Raw genomic sequence first — 25,437 nt, forward strand, 5'->3', positions numbered from 1 at the left:
GCTGAGCGCCAGTGAGAAATAATTGCTTTCTCTCTTTTTTTTTACCTTTTATTTTATTATTTTAACACTTTGCTTCTTTCTTCCAAATCCATGCATACAAAATATCCTTCCATCTCTTTTGTTCATGATCCAGAGTGAAGTGAAAGGCTTTTGATAATTCTGTCAAATGGCTAGAGTGGTCTCAAAGCAATTACAAAGCACCATTAAATGTTGTAGTTTAAAAGCTCATCTAATCTTTAATTAAAAACAAGAAAGATGCAAAAAATCTGCACTGCTTCAACACTGAACTCATTAAGGACAAAATAGATCATTCTTTCACTGAAAGACTGACGTGTACCTGATGTGCCAAAGATGCAAGGGTCAACAGACATTCATGGTTAATAAGATGAGGAGCAACGTTTATAACAAAGCTGTAGTGAAATGGCATAAAAAAGAGTATTTGAAATATAGTCTGTCTGGCTAATAAACTGAAATATTAATAATTAGTAGTCAAAGCCAGTGGAAACACATAACCGTCGACTGATATATAATGTTGTTAGTTTGCATTTAAAGATAAGAATGAATACTTGTAACAATTGAGAAACACATCTGCTGAACTTGAACATTTTATCAATTGAACGTTGTTGCCTCTGTAAACGTCTCTGCATGGTACTTCTTGTTTTGTCCATATTAAGCTCTGGAAAAGTCACCAAGTTTTACAGTTTTCGCTCAGGTAACATCACGCAAAATCTAGCATTGGCACTTTTTATTTGTAGTCTCTATATGTAATACCAGGTCCTGTTTACATAAAAGCAAGTGCTTTATTAAGTACAAGACACTAGATACAATACAAATACTCTATCCATCCATCCATCTTCTGCCTATGCGGTAGTGATGTGTCAGTCGCGAACGATCCGGCTCTAAGAGCCGGCTCTTTGAAGTGAACGACGGGAGCCAGCTCCTGACTGGGAGCCGATTTTTTTATTTCTCTGGTCCTTTTCTGTTAAAGCCTCACGTGATTGGTCAAGACATGGTGGCGTCTTGACCAATCACGTGTCTACATTGAGCAGAACGGGGAGGGGAGGGGTTACAGACACACACAGCACAGTGAGCACACCAACAGGAGGGAGGCGAGGGGGAGAACGTGCGCGAAAGACAGAGAACGCACTGGAAAGGTGAAAAAACAAGTGACTGCAGGAAACACAGTAAACTTTAGACACATTGAAACGGCATAGTCAGTTTAAAGGCAGAGTGTTGACTGTGCAAGGTTAAAATATGTCATCAATCAGGCTCCACAAAAAACCTGCAAAGGCACATTAGATCTGTCTGTGAAGGATCTCAGTCATCCAAGTCATGGACATTAGAACTGTTTATCCATCAGTGCAGTTAGAAGAACAAAGACAGTGAAGGGAACCTGCTGTTAATGAAGGTGTTTCAAAGTTTATAAACAATATACAGACATCAGAGATTGGACCTTTTTGTCTAATTGAGATGGGTCTTGTTTTTTGTACTTTATAATTTAATTTCTGTAGAACTCTGCTCCATGTTGAGTATATAAATAAAGCCTTTAAATGATACACATTTGATATAATGTATGTTTTTTACATTAGTAATTCATTTGACATATAATTTAACAGTATTTTAGGTAACACAGTCATTCAAACAAGAAAAAATCTGAGGAGCCACTTGGGAGCCGAAAGAGCCGGCTCTTTGTAGTGAGCCGAGCCAAAAGAACCGGCTCTCTAAAAAGAGCCGGAATTCCCATCACTACTATGCGGGTCATGGTTGCAGCAAGTTGTCCTACTTGTCCCTCTCCAATGTAATGTTTTCCTACTTCTTCTGGTATATTCTAAGGCATCCCCCAGGCCATATGTTATGTATGCTGCCTCCAATGCACTCTGGGTCTGCCCTGAGGTCTGCTCCCAGTGGGACATACCTAGAAAGCCAAAGGGATGCACCAAGGAGGCGTACTGATCTGATGCCGGAACCACCTCAACAAATACATTCTATAGTTTGTTGTTCTTCAGTCTCTGTAAACTTCACTGATTTTTGTCTTGAATTTGTCTTGGTTATACTCTCTTTTTATAAGATAATTGTTTATTGAATCCATTAGCAGAAACAGTCACAAAGCAGCATTTGGTTGGGGAACAAAAGCAGAATGAAGGCAGAACAACAGAAGAAGAAAGCATAGGTGCCAGATGACACTGGGACTGTGAGATTCAGAACTAGAGGAAATGTTATGACTTCTGCAGCTGTCACAGAGATCTGTGTGGTACTTCTGTATGAAACAAAAACCAGGTCAAGCAAACTTTGTGAGAGAAAACTAGTGTATCTAGATCATTTCCATATATATATATAACTAAGTCTGGGTCTCTCTGTCCCTATGTCTGCGTGGCGTCCCGTATGTCTGGCTGCAGGACTTTAGTTTGAGCCATTGGTGATCTTTATACAGGATGCATAGAGTGTAAACAAGGGGAGTTAAGTTAAGCTCTACGATACTGTTATTTAGCATTTCATTCTTAGCTTTAGGAACATAAAGATCGGGCTGAATGTGAAAGAAAACTGCAATGTTTTTTAAGGAAGGTTATCTCATAGATTTTAGGGTTTTTAAAGTGGATACCTAAAAAATCTCAACTAGGAAATACAATTAACTTTCATAAACAAAACTCACAGAGACTGAAATATCTGCACTCAAAGCAAATCAAACAGTGTAAATCCTTGTTAAAGTAGGAGAGGCAGCTCCTTATGTTACCATATGCTGCAAATGTGCTGTCTGTAGAATCTCGCCAATTGGCACAACACTTTAAATTCATTTATAGCATAGAAAACCACGATCAAACCAAAGCCATATGTTGAGCCTAGCTTTAACTTTCACCTTCTGCCCTCAGCACCACAGGACACAGAATACCACCATGCATCCCCAACCAATATCCTCCAGACCCTGGACATGGTGACTTCTAGAAATTGCCTTGCATGCCCAAAAAACATTATTCTATTCCTCAGCCACACTCTTTCCTATTTCCATGCTTTCCATCCCTCTCTTCATCCCTCTCCTTTCACTCACAGTGTCTGCAACTGGGAAGATAGCTGTGACCTCTCTGGTCTCTCTTCATCTCATTTGAGGTAACAGCCCGCAACTTCGAAGTAGAGAGGGATCTTGTTTGTGGGCAGGAAAAAGCAAGCTAAGTAATTATTGTGGATTCACACTTGGGTTTCTAGCCTAATGAGGTAGCGGTTAATTGCCAAATGTGGACTGCAGCTCTTTGGTTGGCTTCTAAACAGCACAGGGAGGAGATGGAAGTCACATAAGAGGTGTTAAGAGTGAAAAATAACAATCTACAAATATTAAACTGGAGTAAAAGAGACTTTGAGCACCAAATGAAATAGTGTCAGACACCTTTTGGAAGTGGGTTTTCATGCATGACCATGCTTGCCTTTCTCCCAGATGGCTTCTTGGCTGAAAACAGTTGATTTCCCTTATTGGATCAGGGGCTTTGAGCAGAGGTTTGCAGCTCTGCTTACTCATTCCTCCTGAGTTTAGGCTGAGTGACTTCAGCTGCTGATGGGAATCTGAGAGGGCTAAAGCCTCCCCTTAAGTCTGTCCTGATCCACGCTGCGTCGAGCTGTGAGCGCGTGTTGAAGCCAGTGTGACCTTCATCACAACATACAGCCTCACAATTGATGTTAAGCCTAAACCAGGTGCATTACACTCTGTGCGGCTGGATTCATGAGGCTATTCAGCGCTAAAGTGCAGGAGCCATCTTTGATTTATCTTCTACATTTTGTGTTTTTCTAATTCCCACCCCACTTTCTTTGCTGCATTTCAAACGACATACTGTGCAAATGATCACCCGTGGAGCTGCTGGATGGGACGAGAGAGACTGTGTTTCAGTAATCTGGTTTCATTAAAGGTGGGTGAGGAGAGATTGCAAGAAGGGGCTAGGCGTGACCGATGTCTGTTGAAACCTATCAAGCCAATCAAGCATTAACAGTAGGCCAGTGAAAGCAAGGAGTACAGCACTTAGTAAGTTGCACTACTCCTTCAGAGATGTTGAAACCAATTCACTTAATGTTAGGGGCATCACATAGCATAAATGAATCATCCCAGGAACAAAGAGCTGAAGTAAAAGCAGCTCAGAGATAGAGGCCTATTTTATACTGAAAATAAAAATCACTGAAATACAGTCACATCAACACAAGCGGCTCTCTGGAGGCCTGAAAAAGAACTTTTTTAATACCACACAGTTTTCAAATAAGAGGTACAAAGTGACAAATTCTGCACCAATTTGCACCTATTAGGCCCCAAAGTAAAGTTAGAGCGGCATGCTAGTGGAGGAAAAAGAAGGAGAGACAAGGAACTGAGAGAAGAGGAGACAGATGGAGATCAGCAATGCTGCAAACACACTGGCACTCAATTAGTATGGCTGACGGCACTATGCACCAGCAGCTGGATTCATTGTACACATGCACAAGTTATGCCAACACCCTGCAAATGCATACAGTTAAACAATGAATTGCTCAGACGCGGCCCCTTTCCTCCCAGCATCCTCCTCTCCGTCTTGTTTGGTTCACTCTCTCGCTCCCACAAACAGAGAACGAGGAGAGCCGAGACAGAAACAAAGCCCCTCGTACTGCACGCACTTACACAGCATCTCTGTCTGAGTTGGTTCCAGATGAATAAGGCAGAATACCAAGTGGCCCACTTATACGCTACGCAGAGACAAATAGACCAGTCAATCACCGCAGGCTGCTGCTGAATAACAAATGCTCTCTAGTGAGTGTGTGTAAGAGAGGGACTAAGACAAGCTTCTCTGTTTTTGTTGTTCTTTAAATGTGTCTGTGCGCATGAACATTGTGGTACAGTATTTGCGACAACCTCCAGTTCCAATTGGAAGTGATGTGTTTTTTGGTGGTACAGTGCCATGTATTTCTGCTGCTAATGAGAACAGAAAACACATTACAGGAGCAGATGCATGATGGTGTTGAAATATGTCTTCTGAGGTAATGTCAGTCGACTTAATGTGTGTAGAAAGGAGGAATTTCATTGGTCCCTGCTCTTTCTGGAAGCCCATGTCTCTCCAGAGCGCAGCACCACATGCCTGTCAGAGCAAACTGACCAACAGTGGGGTCACTGAGAAGGTGCAAACAATGCTATTCCACAGAATGGGAGCTGCTCTGCTGGGATTGGAGCCTCTGAATTACTTCAAAAACACAAACACATCCAGCCACAGCAGTTTTGAACTGTCATGCTGCTCAGTAGCAATGCTGCACAGGAAGATGACAGATGTATTCAGCAGAAGTGAGCGCGTGCAGCTTTCCTTTATGCAAGAGAGAAAGTAACCCTGTTAACGCTGGCCTATTGTGATCACATCTAATATAAACTTTCTGCCAATCAGACCGCCGGGTTCCCCCGATGGTGTCGTTTCTTATCTGCCATGTCAGGTGGACGCTCATAAATAAGCAATGCCACAGGAAGAAAGAAAAGACTCCAGTTCAGTAAGGCGGGGTGGAAAAAAACAACAACATAATAATGTCCTGGACGAGGAGATTTAGAGCATCAGTGAATACACAACTCAGCGTATGAATCATATCTAGTGGTAGAAAAAAGATCACAATACATCATTTGTAGCTAATTTGTGTCTACATATAAATTACAAGTGGGAAGCTAACAACAGTTCAATAACATTTAGGAGGAACAGCTTCGTTTGAGGACAATTTCTCAACCATTAGTGGATGCCGCCACAGCAAACCTGTTTTAAAATGAATAAAACAATAGTGCTAAAAAAACAAACATCTGAATATTTGATGAGTCAGGGGATGGAGGGAAAACAACAAGGAGGCTCTAAATAATGCCTGAAAGAAGGCTGCATGCACGGTCTCATCAGCACCAACAAACAGATACATGTATCACAGGTTATTTTCTTTGCCTGGTTATCCAACTGGGACATTTTAAGGTGTGACAATGGACTGTATTAATGGACGTAGTATCCGTGATCACCAATCTGTTTCTGAATATATAACCATATTGGAAATGGTGAACACGACATAACTTCTGTCTAGTGAGTGTGACATAAAGAGGCGGGTTTTGAGCCTCCTAGCCAACAGCTACAGTGTTCCCGCCTGTCAGTCAAGTCAGCTGTGCCTCTCGTAATGGAAAACTCGTAATCTTAATATCTTCAAAATGTATGTGTGTGTATGTGGTTTCTGGTACTTCCAGAGCCAACACTCGATGAACTGCAGTTTTTAACATTTCCCAACTGGCTTTAATTATCCCGTCCGAAGGTTGCCATTTGGGTGTGACCTTCTAAAGGGAAAGGTACAGAGATCAGCTTAAATACGCTCTTGGAATCTCATATATAAGAAGTATGAAGAGGCCTCAGCACTTTATTTGACACTAAACTCCATTAAAACTGGAGCCAAGGCAATCCTGGGAGAGAAGCTCCCATCTTTCAACTCCCATTCAACTACTCAGGTGAAATATTAGCTTTTCATTTTCAAATATTGCTGAAAAATTAACAAATCAAATGTTCACAGAGCGACTCTTCACTCTTGGTTTGCTCAAGTGCTCTGTGTGTGTGTGTTTAGTCAAAGAGTTAACCTTCTCCGCATCAAAGTTGGCAAACACGACTGGCTGATGTCCAACAGGTAATAAAAAGTCAATAGAGACAAATTACAGTGGTTTATCTAGTGGGAGACGTCAGTGTTGAAAAATGCAGCACAATAGAACCTTCTCTCCCTGCGTGCTGTCTCCTCCATTGAAGCGTGAATCTGCATTCATAAATAATAACTGCAGTGTCAATAATTTTGACAACCTTTCCACCCAGAGTGAAACAAATGACTCTCTGCAGAAACAGAGGAAATTACACGTAAGCATTTCTGTATATAACAATGTACGCCACTTGAAGCTCCTCAGTTAGTGTGAGTGTATGTCATGTTATCAAAGGGGTGTCTTTATAAAATCATCTCTAAAGGAAGATGAGTTTAAATGTTTAGATGCTGTTTTCTTTTTCATTTATGTGCACATTTAGTGAACCACAAAATCAAGAGTATATGTCTGGTAGATGAAGCTACTTTAAGGGGACTACAGGAGTGAAGAAGATTTAAACAGTGTTGTGGTCAGCAATGTGCAGTTTCTACGCAGATGTGTAGCTTGTTTTTATGACCATCTGCAATCGCCATCCTGCAAGCTACCTGTATGGTTGTTGAACCCAGCCTACAGTGGCATCCACCAGGAAGTGACCACCACCCTCGGCTGGTCACTTCCTGTCTTAAGCTGATGAGTCTTTCAATCAAACCAGCACTTCACCAGGTTTATTTTCTTACAACTCTACCATAGTTTTCTTTAAACGCATGATTATGACCTAATGAGGGAGAAACGTGTGAGGAAGTCGCGCCACAAGACGGGTCTGCCTGGCCAATGATCCACCATGTAAGGCACTTGCTTGTTTCTTCTGGGATAAGTACTATAACATACAACAATAATCAACTTCATTTTATACTGGTGTACTCGTCACACCAGTGTGTAAGACCCAACTCAATCTTTAGACGTCAAAAAAGGTATTAGAAGTGTGTCTTATACACCTAATGTTACAGCAAAAGTGGTCATCCTTGCGAGTCAACACCAGAGTTACTAGACAGCTAAATGTCCAAGTGGTAACATTTTTGAACGAGCCTTTAATTGCCTTTCATTTCAGATCTTCTTCTTCAATTCACCTCACTATACCACCCGCCCACTTGACCACCATGGGATCTAGAGCCGTCAGCCAATCTAGAACTCCCTCCAAGTGGACATCCATAACATCGACTCTTTCCATTTTCAAATCACATCTCAAAACATGTCTTTTTAAAACTGGCATAGTCACTCTGATTACACCTCTTCACTGTACTGTATCTTATCCAAGTGGTGTATTTAGTTGTTCTTTTTAAACTCTGCTTCGTAAGGTGACCTTGAGTGCTTTTAAAGGTGCCTATAAAGAAAATGTATTATTATTAGTATCTATTGTGTCTAAGCCATGGTAGCCCCCCCCGCCACTGCGCCTGCTGTGGCTACAGCTATATCTCTTCGATGATCTACTACCCGGATGCAAACAAGCACAGATAACATGATATCTCATAGAGCTGGCTGCTTTGTCAGTATTTTCCTCTAGAAAATGGAGAAACAGTTATGCGTAGGCTGTCTTAGGTCAGACTGACACATGACAATGCGACCGCAGTAATGTGTAACCAGCACAGGCATGTTAACCTGCAAGAGGACTGAAGGCTGGTGGTGCTAGCTCTGCTAGTGTTAGCCACAATCTGCAAACCAATTTGACACTTTTCATTCGTAGACTCTGTGATCCCGTCTTCAGCCTTATTAAATAAAATGTGCTTCATTTTGACTGTTCAGGTGAGTGGGTTGTCTATTTAAACTATGAAGATATTAGTCACAGCTACGCAACATCTGTACTCTGACCTCCTTATACTGTGATTGTTTGGACCATTACAATGTTACAGTGTTATTTTGGCACACATAACAAGGTTTAATAGAGCAGGGCTATCAAAGCACACATACAGTGATAGATTTAAAGCCTTGCTTATGTTTGTCTTGCATGGCCATCAAACAAGGCCTTTCACAAACAGCAGTACGAGCTGTAATGAGGGATGAATATGCTAATGTCTTATTCCCCACAGAGAATAACGAGCAGCAACAATCACTCCATCCCAGCTCTTCATTCTTCTTTCAAGGAAAAAGTCATTTCTTTTTTTTAAATAAAAGGAATGTACATGAGTGTGTGAGAGGATGTAGAGTGGTACATGTAGGGATAAAAGTGTGTGTGCGTGTGTGCGTGTGTGTGTGTGTGCCTGGCGGGTTACATAAAAGGTGATCTTTCTGCATGTATGAAGTGGATTCCTCACAGCGTTGCTGCTGAGTGAGAGATAAAGAGTGTGATCACATGGCAGGCAGGTTCTGTTTGATTCAGTTCTCTGGTCCTATTTCGGTCTCTTCTTTTGATGACATGCATCTGTACCTTTTATAAAAGCTACAAAGAGATGCAGCCCATACACCTGTTTATCCAGGGCTCATGCTCATTATGAATGCAGTCACAGAAAAGTCGGGTTTATGCTGCTTCATAGGCAACAGGAAGATAATTACAGGGAGAACTCTACAAGGAATTAAACCTTTTTCATAGTTCTCCATGTCAGATGTGTAAAAAAAGATCAAGGACACATGGTAGCGAAAGAGGAAAGCTATTTGATCTTTGATTAAAAAAAGATGCAAGACCTTCAGACCTATAGGATATGTTGGATAGAAAATTAAAAATACTACCCGGCGTAAATTAATCCTACCTTGGTTTTCACAGCAGGCTCAAGGAAAAAATTCCCAGAAAGGTTGAAGGGTTCAGAAAATTGTTGAATCACTGATTGTGTCAGCCCAGAAAGGCTCAAGGATACACGGCTTTTTGTATGACGAGAGGAACAGAAACACAAAGAGAAGAAAGAGAATACGATGAAGAGAGGGAGCCAAAAGGTAAAGTCGAGGTAGGCTCTCGAGGTCAAGAGATGAAATGTGTTTTTCCAATAATTCAAGCCGGTAGAAATATAGAGTGAAGGGTCGGACTGAAGACGTGGAGCTGCTGTAAGGACGGAAAGAACACTCTGCAATACAAAACAGCAAGAGCAATGCATGCACAGTGGAAGAGGCTGATATACTGTTGTATAACACACTCATTGAAAACACTGGTTATTCTGACCAGAGGGTTTATGAAGTAGAGATGTAAGGATATATCACAAGATGGTAAAAAAAATGATAAAAATAAGGGTGAATTAAAATCCATTCAACAACATTTGTATCTGAATATTAATTTTAAATAGTAGAGGGCGCTATCTGCATTTCACTTTGCTTGTTCAACATCATTAAGTCTCTTAATGATGTTCTCACGTTGCTCTCTCAGCCCTAGCTGAGTTGATCATAACAGATATGGCGGCAGCAGGTGAAGACCGAGCAGTTAAAGATGCACCTTTGTGTTTGGGTAGAGCGTGGGGCACTCAGGCTCTTTTCTGTACTTAGACCCAAAACACGAGATCTACTCTGGCTGCTACTCCCAGGAGAGCGAGTGTTGCCATCCTCACAGAGATGGCCCTGAGAGCGTTTAATAAAAGGCAGAGATTTTTTTTCTGCTTTTCTTGTGGTGGTTGCGACTTTTTTTTTTCCCTCATTGTAGACAAGTGACCATGTAGAGACAGAAATGACATCACGTCATGTAAATAAGATAAATAACACAAGGATACTTAGTCTGTTTAATAAAAGAACAAGGTATAGACCTGATCTATGAGAGAGGTAACCTTGAATTACTTCTCTGCCCCGCCCCCCCAAGCAGTGTTAATTTTGTTAACGAAATTACGACGATCAATGTTCATCCACGACTCATTTTTTCATGACGGAAATGAGACGTGGACAAGCTAAAGTGACATAACGGGCATTTTCATCTAAAGACTAAGACTAAATCTAAAATAGCTGCCAAATTGAACACTGCACCCAATATAATGGTAGGGGAAACACTGGTTTTAAAATGTATTACTTTCATTTGGAAATCATTCACTTTCCATTTCTTTATAATTGTTCTAAAATTTTCCAGCAAGGTATTTTTGTACGGTCATTTTTAGTTTTTTGCAAGGTGCTAAAAAAAAAGGGTGCAGTGGTTTTATTTGAGTCACAACACACCTTAAAAATGAAAAAGGATTACTTTCTTTCCAAAGAAATATAAGATAAAAAATATATATTACAACTGTCCATATCTGAGAAATGAAATGACATAATAGTTATTTAAATTTTGAGTTCAATCCAGTTTGAAAATTGTTAGAGAATCTTGAGTGAATCGTATCATGAACCAAAAGCCGGGATTTGAATCGAGTCGTGGGTTAAGTGTATCCTTACATCTCTATTATGAACTGAAATCATTTTTCAGTTCAATTCAGAAGAAATAAAGAAGCAGTTAGTTCTTGTGTCCTATGTTCAAATTTAGTAGATGTGAGATATAGGAAAAGACATGTTTCAATCAGTCACTTTGAGATACTCAGTCTCCTGTCCACAGATAGCATGCATGTGTTATACTTCAGTATGGCAACCTCTCAACAAGAAAAAAACGCACATTGCAAGAGGACACACAAGAGGAAGGAGAGGACTTTAAACAGCAGCCATTGAACCTCTACAGTGAGAGCTGTACGTTCAGAAACAAATCATTATCAAGTCAAAAAATGTGTTGAAGATTATTTTTGAGAGAATGTCCTAAAAGTTTCATTTTACAGCTGACTCTCAGTTTGACAGCGTCTCTGTTCAGGCTGCTGCGGGAGTCCTTACCTCCAATCAACACACTCTCACTGCAAACACACACACCTCTAAGATATTTCCACACTGCACATTTCGGTTCCCTTCCTGGCGCCTCACACTTCTACTTCTCCACTCTGAAACAAACACAGTAAAGCCTCTAACACTCCCCATAGGCAACAGCTCCAATGCAACATTCAGCCTCCTCCTTTGCTCCTCTTCTCTCTTCATCATGTGCTCTCCTCTCTCCAGAAGCGAGAGATCTCACTTCTTATCACGGCGCGGCTGTCACGCCAAAAGAGCACTTCTCGCCTTATCCCTCTCTGGAGCCAAAAGGAGCAACTTGCTAATCATCACCTAACTGTCAAGCCTGCTCATACCCCCTCTCGCAAACATGGCAGGCAACATAACAAGGGCTACAACAATCAAAGGTAAGCGCCAGCACAAATGAAACCCAGGAGGGGGGCTCAAAGAACGGAGGGTGAGGGTGACGCAACTTTATTCAGCACCCACCACTTAATAAGCAAAGTGAGAGTAGTGCAAACAAGCCTGTCACCCAGCCTCTGCACTCCTTTAAATCAAGTCAGTGAGGAACCCTGAATGCTAATTGCACGTGAGCTCTGTGTGTTTGCAAGTGGAGCTCTAAAAATCTCTTCAAAGAATCATCATCACACAAATGTATATTCAAACACAGCTTTAAAGCTTCTGATACATTTTGTTTCTGTTATGTTTGCACACTCAACTTGCAAATAAAGCAGCTAGCTCAGCTTCAGAACATGACTATCTAATTTTTCTAGTCTAAGCTTCACATGTGTAAATATTAGCAGTCAATTTAGCTAGTGTCCATTAGCAAAGTCCAGCTAGACTTTTAAAATAAAGCAGCCAGAAGCAGTACAGGTCATACAGAGGCACCATTTAGTCATATTTTTAAAGTTAGCTTGCAGACAAACTGTTAAACTTTTGAGGATTTTGAGATATGCACAAAAAAATGAGTTCAGCAAGACAGAGGTGTTACAGTTTGGGAAGGAAAAGCATCCAAATTAATAGTTTAACTGGATATGAAACACACTAAAATCAATATTGACACATCTGGCTGACCCAGAGAAGTAAATAAGACCACTCAGATGAAGTTTGAATTTTTTTCTATAGAGTTATTTAATGTCTGAAACAGGTGCGGCTGATCCAGCCATCTTTACATTTGTAAGGTTCATAATCGCAGTGAGGAAATGAACCAGAAGTTCCTCCCAGGAACTCTGACATAAAGTCAACTTCATCTTCTTCATTTTTTTTTTGACTTTTGGGAAGTTAGTTCAAGAGAGACCAGATTTTGGGAGGCAAAATTCTGAAGATCTGATGGCTGCACAGAGCATAACCATTTTTTAAAAGCAAACTCAAGACAGACCTTTTAAGTCTCACTTTTGACTGAGTTTTATTCTTATAACAGTTTTATTTCACCTTACTTTCTTTATTGATGTATTTATTTATTGATTATCTAGTTCAATTTGCTGTCATATATTTATTTTATTTTATTTTCTAATTATTATTTATTTATTTTGTATTTATTTGAATTATTTTTTTTAGTATAGCATTTTATTTTATTTTCATGGTTTAATATTTTAGTGTTTTATTATCTTAGTAATTCATTTATTTTGGTGAATTAAACTTTCTGTGTTGAATTTTAACATCTTATTTTACCTCCAGTCTTTCTTCATTAAGATATCATGAGAGCATTTCCTCAGTTCTTTCAGCAACTTCTATTTTTCTTATTTTTCATTTATTTATTTGATTTATTATTATTATTATTATTATTATTATTATTATTATTAGTAGTAGTAGTAGTAGTAGTAGTAGTAGTAGTAGTAGTAGTAGTAGTAGTAGTAGTAGTAGTAGTATAATTATTATAATTATTATTATTATTATTATTATTATTGTTGCATATATTGTGTTCTTAACCTTAGGATTGTGGGGTGGGTTTTGGGTTGGGATTAGCATGGGGGGGGTCTTTTTATTTTTTTTAAACATATATTCATTTTTATTTATTCTATTTTAAGTTGTTTTTATGTACAGCACTTTGTGTTACAATGTCACTGTATGAAAAGCGCTTTATAAATAAAGTCTGATTGATTGATTGATTGATTGATTGATTGATTGATTGATTGATTGATTGATTGATTGATTGATTGATTGATTGATTGATTGATGAGAAAGTAGTGAGGACTGGAAGTGAGGACCCTTGCCTAAACTTAAACTGCGCCCCATAATTCAACTTGTTGACATAATTCAACATTTCCCATTTTTGACACCATTTACCAGAGGAAATACATCCCAGTGTCTTAAAGCAAAGGCTTGTGTTTTCCACCACATGTTGAATTTTGTAGTCCTACTCATATTAAATCCACTCCACAGCACTGAGCTACAGGACGGTGTCCAGTTATGGCAGGAAAGGCATGAATACAGCCAGGGGCACCGTCTGAAGGAGGAAAGTTAAGATGATTCAAAGGGCCCATACCTGACTGGGGCCCAAAAAATATTAGAGCATTACAACTTTTTTCCACTAACATTGTATGAGAAGGTTTTCTCCACACTGTACTGATAGAGACAAATGTGTACGTGCATTTTCTTGTTTTTGGGAAATAAGTTACATTCAGACAACTTTACAATGTGGTCTTATATTCATATTTTGAAGCATTGGGCCACAAATAATGGTACAGAATGACACAGGGATGATTTTACTTGCTTTTATCTCATCACGCCTGGACTATTCTAACAGTCTTCTCAGCACTCTGCACAACAAATGCCCTGATCATCTCCAAACTTGCATTGGCTGGCTGTGTATTTTAGATTTGATTTTAAGATTTTACTGATTATTTGTAAGCTTTACATGGACTTCGAGCTATATAACAGACCTTTCAATACCTTACGAGCGGACGCATGCATTGAGATAATCGGGCAGAGGTCTATTGTGCATTCCAAATACAAAAATTGAAACGGAAAGGGGACAGGGCGTTCGCAGTGAGGGGTCCAACACTCTGGAACCATCTGCCAGAGGAGATCAGGTCTGCTGAGTCAGTGAGCTCTGAAAACAAACTTTTATCACAGAGCCTTTCCTGATTTTATCTGAATTCAATTGTAATTTTTTATATTTAATTTTAATTTATTTTATTCTATTTTAACCGTCTTAAGAAATACATTTTATTTCTTTATCTTGACAAGTGTGATTTTATGAATTGCCTGTTTTATTTTGCTGACCATGTGAAGATCTTTGTAACTTGGTTTTTGAAAAGTGCTCTACAAATACAATTATTATTATTAGAATTGTTAAATAAAGCTGCAGTATATCTGACAAGTTTAGTTTGAAAACATGCAAACAGGAAAATGCAAAACACTTGTTTTATAAACATAAAATAGTACATCACTCCCCTAAATTCCCAGTTCTACTTCCTGACATTCAACCTATTCGGAGACAATGGCAAATTAAAGTTCACCCGTATAAAGTAGGCCGAACACGGAAATGAGGCCATTTCCATGTTCAACACAGAGTAAGGTTACGCCTTCTCAATGACACTTGTTTACACCGTAATATCACAATGTAGCTTCAGAACCAGCCAATCAATCAAATCAATAATGCGTCATATTACACCAAACACAACCTGGCGACCTACAGGAAACACTTAAAAAGAAATGAAGACATCTGTGATTCTTCTATTTGCGCTCCCCCTCTCCATACTCCCCTCATCTCCCTTCCTGCGAGCTGCCCAGCAGGGGGCCACATAGCAGGTACACAGGACTGAAATCACTATTTCTCCTCACAGCATGTGTTAGCAGAGCCTCAGGGAGCTGACAAGCCAATACCACAGTGAACTCTGAGTTTTACAATCCAAGGTGTTACTATGAATAACATGTGAGTAATAGAATATTGAAGGTGGAGTGGAGGTTGAGTGTGGTGCAATTGCTCGTGGCCCTTCTCATGCGAGGAATTGAAGAAGTGTTTTGATTTTGAAGTTAATTTGGGTAAAAGAAATGTCTGCATGTTTTGTGTTAAGTAGGCAAATGCGTTGTCATTAAGTGATCTGTGAGGCTTCAATTAGATGATATTCAGGCTGCACAAGACACAGCATTTCTACAACACATGGATCCACTTTAAAGGCTTCAATAACAACTGCAGTGCTTGAGCGTGAATCCTAGCAACAGCCTTCTACCTACCATTATCTTCAAGTACCGCATTCACTCCATCAACACTCACGCCGACCAAAGAAATCACAAAAGTACTTTCACTTACGGTCGTTGCAGAATGAACCCCCATAGGACGTCATGGTGCAGTCGCAGGTGAAGCCCTCCCACTGCTGGAGACACACCCCCTGATGGTAGCAGGACTCCTCCGTACAGGTGGTACTTGGTCCTGAGGGGTTAAAGCCAAGACAGATATCAGCATGTCGAATGGGCCGAAAACGTCAAACATAGATTCATATTTGTCTGGTGTTAGACTTGAATCAGATCTCCATGCTCTGTACCAGGTGTGTAAAATGGAAACTCATCGACCCGCCGTGTTCACTGGGTTATGGTTATATAAAGTGTTTTGTATTGAGCTGAAGGGGTGAAATACAAGAATCTTGCTTATTGGTTTTTTGAACAGACTAAATTTCAGGGCAGACAACCGCCCTGTATCATCCCCGGCTGATTGATGATCTGACTCTCTAAGTTTTACTGCAAGAACTTTAAAAGACAAACAAAAATACAACCACCCTTTTGTATCATCAACAAAATCCTCACTTCTTCCTAGGGTTGCAAAATACCTGGAATTTTCAAAGTTGGAAACTTCCCATGGGAATAAACGCAAATAAACCAGGAATTTACTAAATTGAAGGTTGGCTCTTAATAGGGAACTTAAATATAGATAGGGAAAATATATTTGATCATAATCCTGACTACAACAACCAGATTTCATGCAAGTACAGTTGAATATCTTTGCTATTCCTCAATCCCTCACACACTGCTTACTGCAGGGCTATTGAGACCACGCCCCCTTCATGCACTGTGCATTCCTCCATCACATGAAGCACAGATGATATCTAGAATCCTGCAGAGGTTACGCTTGAGAACCTTGAGGGAAGATGTTTTTTTTTATTTGCATGTTGAATGGGACTTAGTTGGAGGGAGAGCGGCTCTTTTCATTTAACATTTTGTCTGGGACTTTGTTGGGATTGCATTTTTGTTAATTTTTGAATGGGTTGGGTCAGGGTGATGAGTAATATTTAACTCAACATTCATGTTTTTGTTCTTCAATGAAAGAATTGATTGTTCAATAGAATATTTAACACTTGATAAAGTTCTACTTACAATTGAATCAGTTTTAATTGTATAATTTGTTATGGATGTCTGCTTATAACAAAACAAATACATGATACAAATTCCATTAAATTACCCTCAATTCACAGTTAACTCCCATTAATTCCCATTTTCCAATTTGAGAAACAGACTTTTTATGGTAACAAGGATTTAATTTGGGAATTATTCAGTTGATTTGGTTTACTAAGATTCTTAAAGCCTCGGATTAGCTGTAGATAAACTTTGAATATTTGTCCTTCATCAACCTTAGCCAAGAGTGCACGAGGAAGGGATCTTTTAATGGTTAGCATGCACAGAGAGAAGAGTTATTCCAAATAGCAACCTGTTTCTCTGTGTATGTGGCACCTGAGTCATGTTTCAAGGCAAATATACAATTCATAATCTTATCCTTTAATAATGTGACTAAAACACTGTTTACTGTCATGAAAGCCAAAATTAAAAAAAAATCAATTCAGATCAAAAATAGATTAAATTACGAGCAACAGCATAAAGTAGCAGCTCATCTGAATAAATAGCATAATTGATTCGATAAATGCTGCTCAGGAATGTATCCTGATTAAATGTGACATTAATTCAAGGTTGAAACCTGGAGTAATTGCCAGGCTCGGGGCACAAATGCATCGTAAATTAGGAGTGCTTGAGCCAGTTTATGTTTAGCATCTCCAACATATCTGTGTTTGTGAGTGTGCGTGTGTGTGTTTAGGGGGACAGTGGGGATGCACTCTCTTGTTGTTGCCTTCATCTGTCGTGGATGGCTGCAGATATTTTAAATTGTCAATTAGAAGCTCCACTGTTGTAATTTCTCTGTGGACTTCCAGCCACTTATTCAGATGGGTAATATGACAGACTGCTATAAAATCTCAATATTCCACTTCAGGTCACACATACTGGTGACCCGACAGGCTTCAAATGAATAGACATGATATGGAGAATAATTCAAGTGTCTGCCTTTGTCGCCTCCTATTACTGGAAGTTAATTTGACTGAAAGATAATCATTGGCTTTCTCCCAAACAAAACCTTATTCCAGTGATTGTACTCAGAATTAGATGGGGACAAAGCTGCCTGATTGATATGAGATTAGGCTGCAGATCAAATCATAGGCAAGAGAACAACTCTAAAAATAAGTCTGTGATGTGGCTGTCGTGTTGCTGGTGGTGGGGATTCTCATTAAAATCTCAATTAAACACAAACATTTCCAAAGACCCATGGTTCAGTGCCAGACTAATTTGTTTCCGCTTAGATAAACAGACATCTTACTGTGCCATTTACAAATGGCCCAATTAAAACAGACCCCCTGAAATGGCAGTAAATAAATAATAATGAAAAACCAAAATATTAAATAATTACCGACACGAGAGAGCTTTTACTTCCTGCTCCAAATGTCCTCTTAAATTCAATGTCAATTCCTTTCCATAAGCTTGTTCTGTGAGTACTTCTAATTGCCCCATTAATTACTCCATAATAAAAGGTTCCCTTGAGGAGCTAATTAAGCGTATTGTCATAATTAATAACCAAGTCATGTAATGACTTCCTCACACCTCCTTCAGCTATCGATTGGCCAAAACACTACCTGTGTACAGCTGCCTGAGAACCTGTTATTAGGTGCCTTGGGTTTGTTGAAGCATTACTCCCCATCTGCTGTGTTTGCTCTTAATTTTTTAGGAAAACCTTCAACCGGAGAAAGAGTCAATAAGACAAACAAGAAACTGCAAACACACATCTCAAGTCCCTCACTGCTGTCACCTGCGTCTTCGTCGAACAGCTGGATTACAGCTGAAACATCTGCTGTTGTTAGGACTGATCAGACCGAGCAAGTTTAACAACCTGCAAGGTGTGAGAAGTTTACTTCTTATCTGTTGAATCCCACTTACTCCTCATGCATGTTTCAGCTCTAACAAGGCAACTAGACAATCAACATTTATTAAGTGTGACCGTCATTTGTGGGAAAGCAAACTGACAGATGTGAATGTCTTACTTTGGCGAGCTAGAAATATCAACCTCCTCATAAACACGACAGATATTGAGCTGATTCTTGTAAAAATGATGTTCAGAAGGAAAACAGAAAGAGAAGAAATCAGAGGGAGGATAACCACCAGCAGGCCAATGAGCTTCACTTGAATGATGATGGCTGGTTAAAAGCCTAGTTCTCGTATGAAGGGGCAGTGTTAAGGCTGATTTATACTTCTGCGTAGAATCAACGGCGTACCCTACGCAGGAGGTCTGCGTAGCTCCCGTACCTACGGCGAGGCCTACGCACGTAGCTAACGTGCACCTCCTTCAAAATGTAACTCCCCGTAGAGCCGACGCGGACCGCAAGCTCTGTGATTGGTCTGCTCGGCGGCTTTGTCTTTCCCGCATTTACAACACTTCCGGGATCCCGGACATCGGCCGCACATCGTCCGTGTATTTCATCTCCTCCTCTCTATTCTTCATGTAATCATGTCTGTATGATAAACAGCAACATGTATCAGCTGTAGATTAACATAACACGCTCTGAATCTCTGTGGAAAAGTAAACAGAGATCGTAGCGGGACCGGAAGCAGGCGGCCGGCTATCAGAGAGACCGCACTGCCCTCAGGCGTTTCGGCGGAGAATTGCTGCGCGACACGGACACACCGACGCACAAGTATGTGATGCTCATGTCCGCGTCAGCCCCTGCTGCGTAGGGGAGACGCAGAAGTATAAATCCGCCTTTACAATGCAACAATTCAGGAAACAACATTAACATTAACGCCAAGGGAGTCATTTTGATTGTTTTTCCATTTAGATGTTATGTAACTTTGTTGAATTAAAGATTACAGTGCTGCCGATTCCTGACTTTTCCTTTTGTGTTGTGTGTTTATGTATTTAAAATATAATGTATACAAATTGCACAGAAGGCAACAATTATATTATCATGTTTACTTACTTTGGCCAGAGGCTGTCATAATGATGCCGCAGATTGATACATTTTCAGACAGATGCCTCTTTGTTGCTTGGCAACTATCATTGTAATGTGCAAAGCAATTTGAAAAGTTTGGGATTGAAACTGAGAAAATTAGACGACTCTATTTTGGCAAAGAGAAGCACAAAAAGAGAGATGACTGCTGAGGAAGCCTGACAGTTGTTCCAGGAATTGGACAGCACAGACCGGCAGCGTATCTAAAGTAGAAACTGATAAAAGTGACTCATTGTGGGAAGTTTATATAAATATATGTATATTTTCATATATATAAAGTATATCTTTAAACAATAAATACATCATTCATTATATTGGGTATTTATCATAACAAAAAATACAATTTGGAATCTGGCAATCAAAATAACCTCTCATGTCCTCTCCACTAGAAATTGAATTATGGCCCTTGTAGTGTCAAAGATGTTGGGCATATTTTTGGTTTGAGTTGGGGATTCTTAGAATTCAAGCATCCAGAGTGTTCCTTCAAAAATGTAAGTTCCAGAAACCTGACATAGGAGCTGCAAAGGAGGCATGAGCCCAGCACAAAATATGAAGTACCTATCAGTGTGGTAGTCCAACTCCAGGCCTGGTTTTCAGGACTTGGACTGATGACTCTGACTTGGACATGAGCATTGACTCCTTTCGGACACAAACTCTTTTCAATTAACTTTAACAGACATCTGTCCAGGATGCACCCAGAAAAGTAAGTGAGTAAATATATAATCGGACTGTTGAAAACAAAGGGGTAATGTTGGCCTCCAAAGTAAATCAAACACAGAATCCAAGGTGGTTTTGCGAGTTAAAATCCTATTTAAAAGCGGGTAGGTTGCAGGTAGATTTGAGATTATTGGAGACCTGCAGTGCACCATAGCTCAATCAATGAGTGCATCTCCACACTATGAGAGAAGCTGTGCACATTTACACACAGCATTGAATCTCCAGACACTCTGACAGCGGACTGGAGCTCGACTCAGATTTTTCTTTGGTGGCTAGGACAGGACTCGAACTTGGATACAAGACTTAACTCAGACTTGAGGTTTGGTGACTCAACAAATAAAAAAGAAACATGCTAACCTCTAGAGAACGATTTGAACAATATGGCCATCACTGGAAGAAGTCATGGCTTTAGCAGTGTAGAAGATACCAGAGTGTGAGACTACACTCCCTGTTTCTTAAATAAATAAACAACTGCTTGTTTGAGAGTAAAAAAAGGGGCTGCAGTGAGTTCCCTCAGCAGGGTGGCTGGGATAATTAGGCGGGAATGAGACAGGTAACTAGGTGTCGATTTAGTGGAAGCGCTCAATATGTTTAAATTAGACAACACCTGCTAAAGAAAGTCAGATGGCACTGTGGTCTAAAGTTAGAGGGTACGTTTTTTTGCTGTTCTCTGTGACTGATTGTATAGCTAAATGCTTCTTACCTTAACGCAAGTCATACATGTTTCTTTAATGCAATTTAACTCATTCTTTGGAATTGTTTACCATGTGCAGGCCAGAAACTGTTGCCTGCCTCTTGTCTTGTCTCCCTGCACCTATGTGAATGCAGCTGAAGCCTCAGAGACAAGGCAAAGAGGTCAGACAACTGGACTTCAAATGGAACCAGCTGGAGGGGTTGGGGTCGTTTGATTAGGATGCCATGTGTGTGCCATCCTTTGGAGGTTTTCCGGGCACTCCTAACTGGCAGGAGACCTTGGGGTTGACCCAGATCATGCTGGAGGGATTACATATCTCATCTGGCCAGGGAGTCCCTGGATCCCCCAGGACAGGCTTAGAGAAAATGTTGCCGGGAGAAAGGGATGTCTGGGCTGACTTCCTTACCCTGCTGCCATCATGACCTGAACCTGGGTGAGTTCAAGAAAATGGATGGAAAGAATTTGGAGGCTTTTTTCATGCTGTTCTAAAAGCTGCCATTTTGATGGAGTCTATAAATCAATGTGTGTTTCACTTTAATCAATCTTGAAAAAGCAATTTAAACAGCTTTGTTTGCTGCTTGTTTTTCCACGAGTATTTGTGCTTCTGCCTTTGCAGCCTCTAACACTAATCTGTATTATTCCAGCCTTTTAAATGCTTTCCTCTGAATTGTTCAGGCCTAATTTTCTCGTGCCTCCCCTGTTGAGCTCCTGTGAGTCAGCAGCACTGTTTATGTACCTGCAGCTCCACTCTCAGTCCTAGTCTCTCCTTTTTTCCTTGTCTTTTCTTTGTTTTTGTGATCTGCTGAGTCAGTAGAGAGTTACACGAATAAGCTCAATGTTCTGCCCTTTGTTTGTTTGGCCTGTGGTCTATGGGGAGGGGACCAGCAGCCACCTTTAACCACTTTTTACCCCCAGACCACGAGCTAAAAATGACCTTAGGAGGAAGTCGGTGAGGGCTTTGGCTGTGAGCCATCCCCAGAAACATTGTGCATTTTGGGAAAGTCGTTCTTGTGATTCTTACTGTTACTACCCAGAAATCTAGATATTGGATTCTGGGGGTTTCTGTCACTGAAGAAGAAACTATCCGTTATAAAAAGTGTAATTCAACACATCCAAAGTCAGTGATTGGGCCTTTATTGGACATGTTAGATAATCAGATGAGTAGTCCAATTGATTTTGATGTATTCGTGTAATATCATAAGAGAACATGCAAATCTTCAAGCCTCAGGGTCAGGTAATTATTCTACGTCAAAGAGTGGTCAATTACAACTCCTCAACTCCCCAGCACATGCAATCACTAACCAATATTAGCATCCTTTACAGGGTGCCTCCGGGAGTCAGTATGATAGCTTAATGCAGTTTAAAACTGTGTTTGGAGCAAAGTTACTGTGGCACATAACTGTAGTCAGGTAATAAGGCTGAATGGCAGAAGTAGCACCGTAAGGGATCGAGAGAGAGAGAGAGAGAGAGAGAGAGAGAGAGAGAGAGAGAGAGAGAGAGAGAGAGAGAGAGAGAGAGAGAGAGAGAGAGAAAATGGATCAGTGCTGCACTGAGTCGGCCAGTGCAGCCCTCAGGGAAATCAAGCCTGTGCTCTCCAACGCTCAGCACACCATTGAGACATAGTGGCGGGGGTGTGGCAGCGGGATGGAGAGGGGGGTAAAGATTGGGGATGTGTGGCAAGGGGGAAAGCTATAGTCAAAATCCACTGTAATACTCAGGATTAAGTACTGTGCACTGGAGCCATGCAGCTGGAGACATGGTGGCCGAGTGAGCACAGTGGAGGTAAAAAAAAAAAAAAAACTCAACAAATGCAAGATTGATGAGACAAGAGCCGAGAGGGCGGGGCTGTGTCTGAGATTAGCCACACTGATGATATCATTAGAGGCTGCAGGAGAGGAACCTCCCTCGAGCAGGTTTTGAAGGGACGCATAGAGGACAGGTGGTTAGATTGTAAAGGCCACCCAGAGTATAGGGGGAATTTGGGTGGGTTTAAAGGTGTTTATCAGAGACATACAGATGCTCTGACCGACTTTACCAGCTTCTCTGTGTTGGTGAAATGGAGCACAACAGATCAATAAATGGGTGAAATGACAAAAAGGAAAGCAGAGAGCAAATGTGATCCATAGAAATGTGTTTTTGGAACGTTAGATCTTTGCTGGAAATCAATTGAAAATGATGTGTTCCCTTTTAACTAAAACTACCCACTCCATTTACAGTTCAATAATAGGTGTTTTTGTCATTTAGTCTAAATGAGGGATTGAAATTTAATTGTAACAAAAAATAAAAAAAGATTACAATCCAGTGTCTGACTTTCTCTCCTTATAATTATCTTTCATCCGCTCAAACTGAGCAAAGCTTGTTTAGAGAATCAATGATATTTGGCATTCTCTGTGAGAAATTATCCTCACTAATAACGAGAACACCGAATTAAACCCTGAATGATAACACAAACACTTGAAATCAATGCCGTTTGATTTCGCCCGTTTATTTCCAGGAGAGGGAATTCTCTTTGAAAACGAGATGGATGCCATCAGTAATGTGGGAGAACAGATAAAGAATATTTACAGGAGAAGGTGCGCACGTGTCTGTCTGATGCTCTTACCGTCACAGCCTCGTTCAACCTGGCCCACCCGGTGGAGGGCATCTGCGATCAGGTCGGGGAGTCTCCCATTCAGGTCCACGGAGGCCAGACAGCCTTGGTACCCGTCCCGGGACGCTATCAGCTTGGGCAGATTGCTGTACATGTTCTTTATCACGCCACCGATGTACAGCTCTCCTGCAGGACACAAACATGTAGGGTTTCACTTTAAACCTCTGGAATAACATAATGAATGTGAGTGTTGAAGTAGAGCAAAGAAATGAAAGAAGTCAAGGTCAGAAACATGCAGCATCTTCCAACCACGACAATTGAAGCCAATGTGGAAGTGTTAAAATCTGCAGTCCACTTGTCCACATCGTGTGTCCACTTGAGGCTGGTACTGGAAGTACCAGAAACCACATACACACCAATTAAAAAAAGACGATCTATACAGCAGAAATAAACATGTTTACAGCCTGGTACAAAAGACGAGTGTAGTCTGGATAGCTCATTTCTCGATCAGGTGAATTTTTTCATTACGCGGTAATTCCCAAGATATTAAGATCATTGAAAGGCGGGAACACTGTAGCTGTTGCCGAGGAGGCTCAAAGCCTGCCTCTTTACCTCACACTCGCTTGACAGAAGTTAGGTTGAGTTCAGTATTTCCAATATGGCTCCCGCCAACGACTGGCTTCAAAACAGGGCTTCAGAAACAGATGGGTGACATCACACGTCCATTATTCATACAGTCTATGGTAATAAAGCAGAAAAAGGCTTGATGCTACAGTCTTTTTTTTTTCCTTCTGAATACATCCAGCCTCCTAACACTGCAATCCCCATTATAAATATGTCTTTGTTGATGCTGCTGCAGCTTTGAGCAGGTGATACACTCAGAATAAGAAGGTTGGCAGGTCAATAAAAAGGTAACACATTCATACACTCAATGCTATAAATGGATGATATCCTTTAAAATATACACATATACAGATTCTAGAGCAGTTTCATCATGTAAAATGTGTCTATTGTTACACTGGTTCTATTGCATGGTATAATATACTCATTGATTTCTACTCATCCAGAATTTAGAAATGTAAACTGAATCCACAGCTTCAAAATATGAATATTTCCTCTAAACGTCTTTGCTCTCCCACATCGTTTTAGTGATTAATGTGACGCCTGAAGGTGCTACAGCTAACAACATTGGACAACAGGCAAACAATGAAGTCGTATCAAGAGTGCAGCTCAGGCCAACACTCTGAAACTGATGATAGAAAATAAAATGAGGAGAAGATAGCATCAGTGAAAACAAAGTCATGTAGCTTTCATCAAGTCTGTTATCATACTGTGAACTTTGAAACCACAATTATGGAGAAATCGGTTTCATCTCCCACCTGATGGTTCAATCTCAGAATGACTTATTTACATAAATTAGATTATTCAAAAAGGTAAAAACGGAAAAAGTCAATCAAAACACTGAATTCTTCTATCACGGATTTCTCTTAGCCTCTTCTATAAGAGTCAGGTGTACAAAGTGTTCCAAAGGAGAGGTGCTGATGTGGCCAAAAAGTTTACAAGTGAGTGTGTGTGTTTAGGATCTCATTCTAAAGTTGAAGGGACTGTAGTGTGTATTTATAGTGAGAGGAAAGTCCTGGCTGAATGTGAGCGAATATAAAACTAACCAGCCAAAATCTTCTCACAGGAGCTTTAAAGACGATCAATTAAAAGTGGGTGTGGCCTTTGATGGATCACTAATTGGTTGGTGGACCACCCTATGAGAGTCTAAAACTTTAGATTTAAGTTGTTGTCATCTTGAATTTGGTTCAGAGGTCACCATATTTAGATACAAAGGTGGATGTGATTTTGATGCTCCATCCCAGTT

General features: G+C 40.3%; 1 protein-coding gene across 1 annotated transcript in view; it reads right to left on the minus strand.

Moving 5' to 3' along the window:
* The window catches only part of nrxn2b (neurexin 2b), a 1,139,450-nt gene that overhangs the window by 438,260 nt on the left and 675,753 nt on the right, over positions 1-25,437 (minus strand). Inside the window, exons 16-17 of the mRNA XM_034676291.1 lie at positions 23,583-23,756; positions 15,564-15,683 (exon numbers count right to left, since the gene is read on the minus strand). Coding sequence (XP_034532182.1) covers positions 15,564-15,683; positions 23,583-23,756 — 294 coding nt within the window. The remainder of the gene's footprint in view (positions 1-15,563; positions 15,684-23,582; positions 23,757-25,437) is intronic.

The sequence above is a fragment of the Notolabrus celidotus genome, chromosome 23 (genome assembly GCF_009762535.1).
Source record: "Notolabrus celidotus isolate fNotCel1 chromosome 23, fNotCel1.pri, whole genome shotgun sequence".
Lineage (NCBI taxonomy): Eukaryota > Metazoa > Chordata > Actinopteri > Labriformes > Labridae > Notolabrus > Notolabrus celidotus.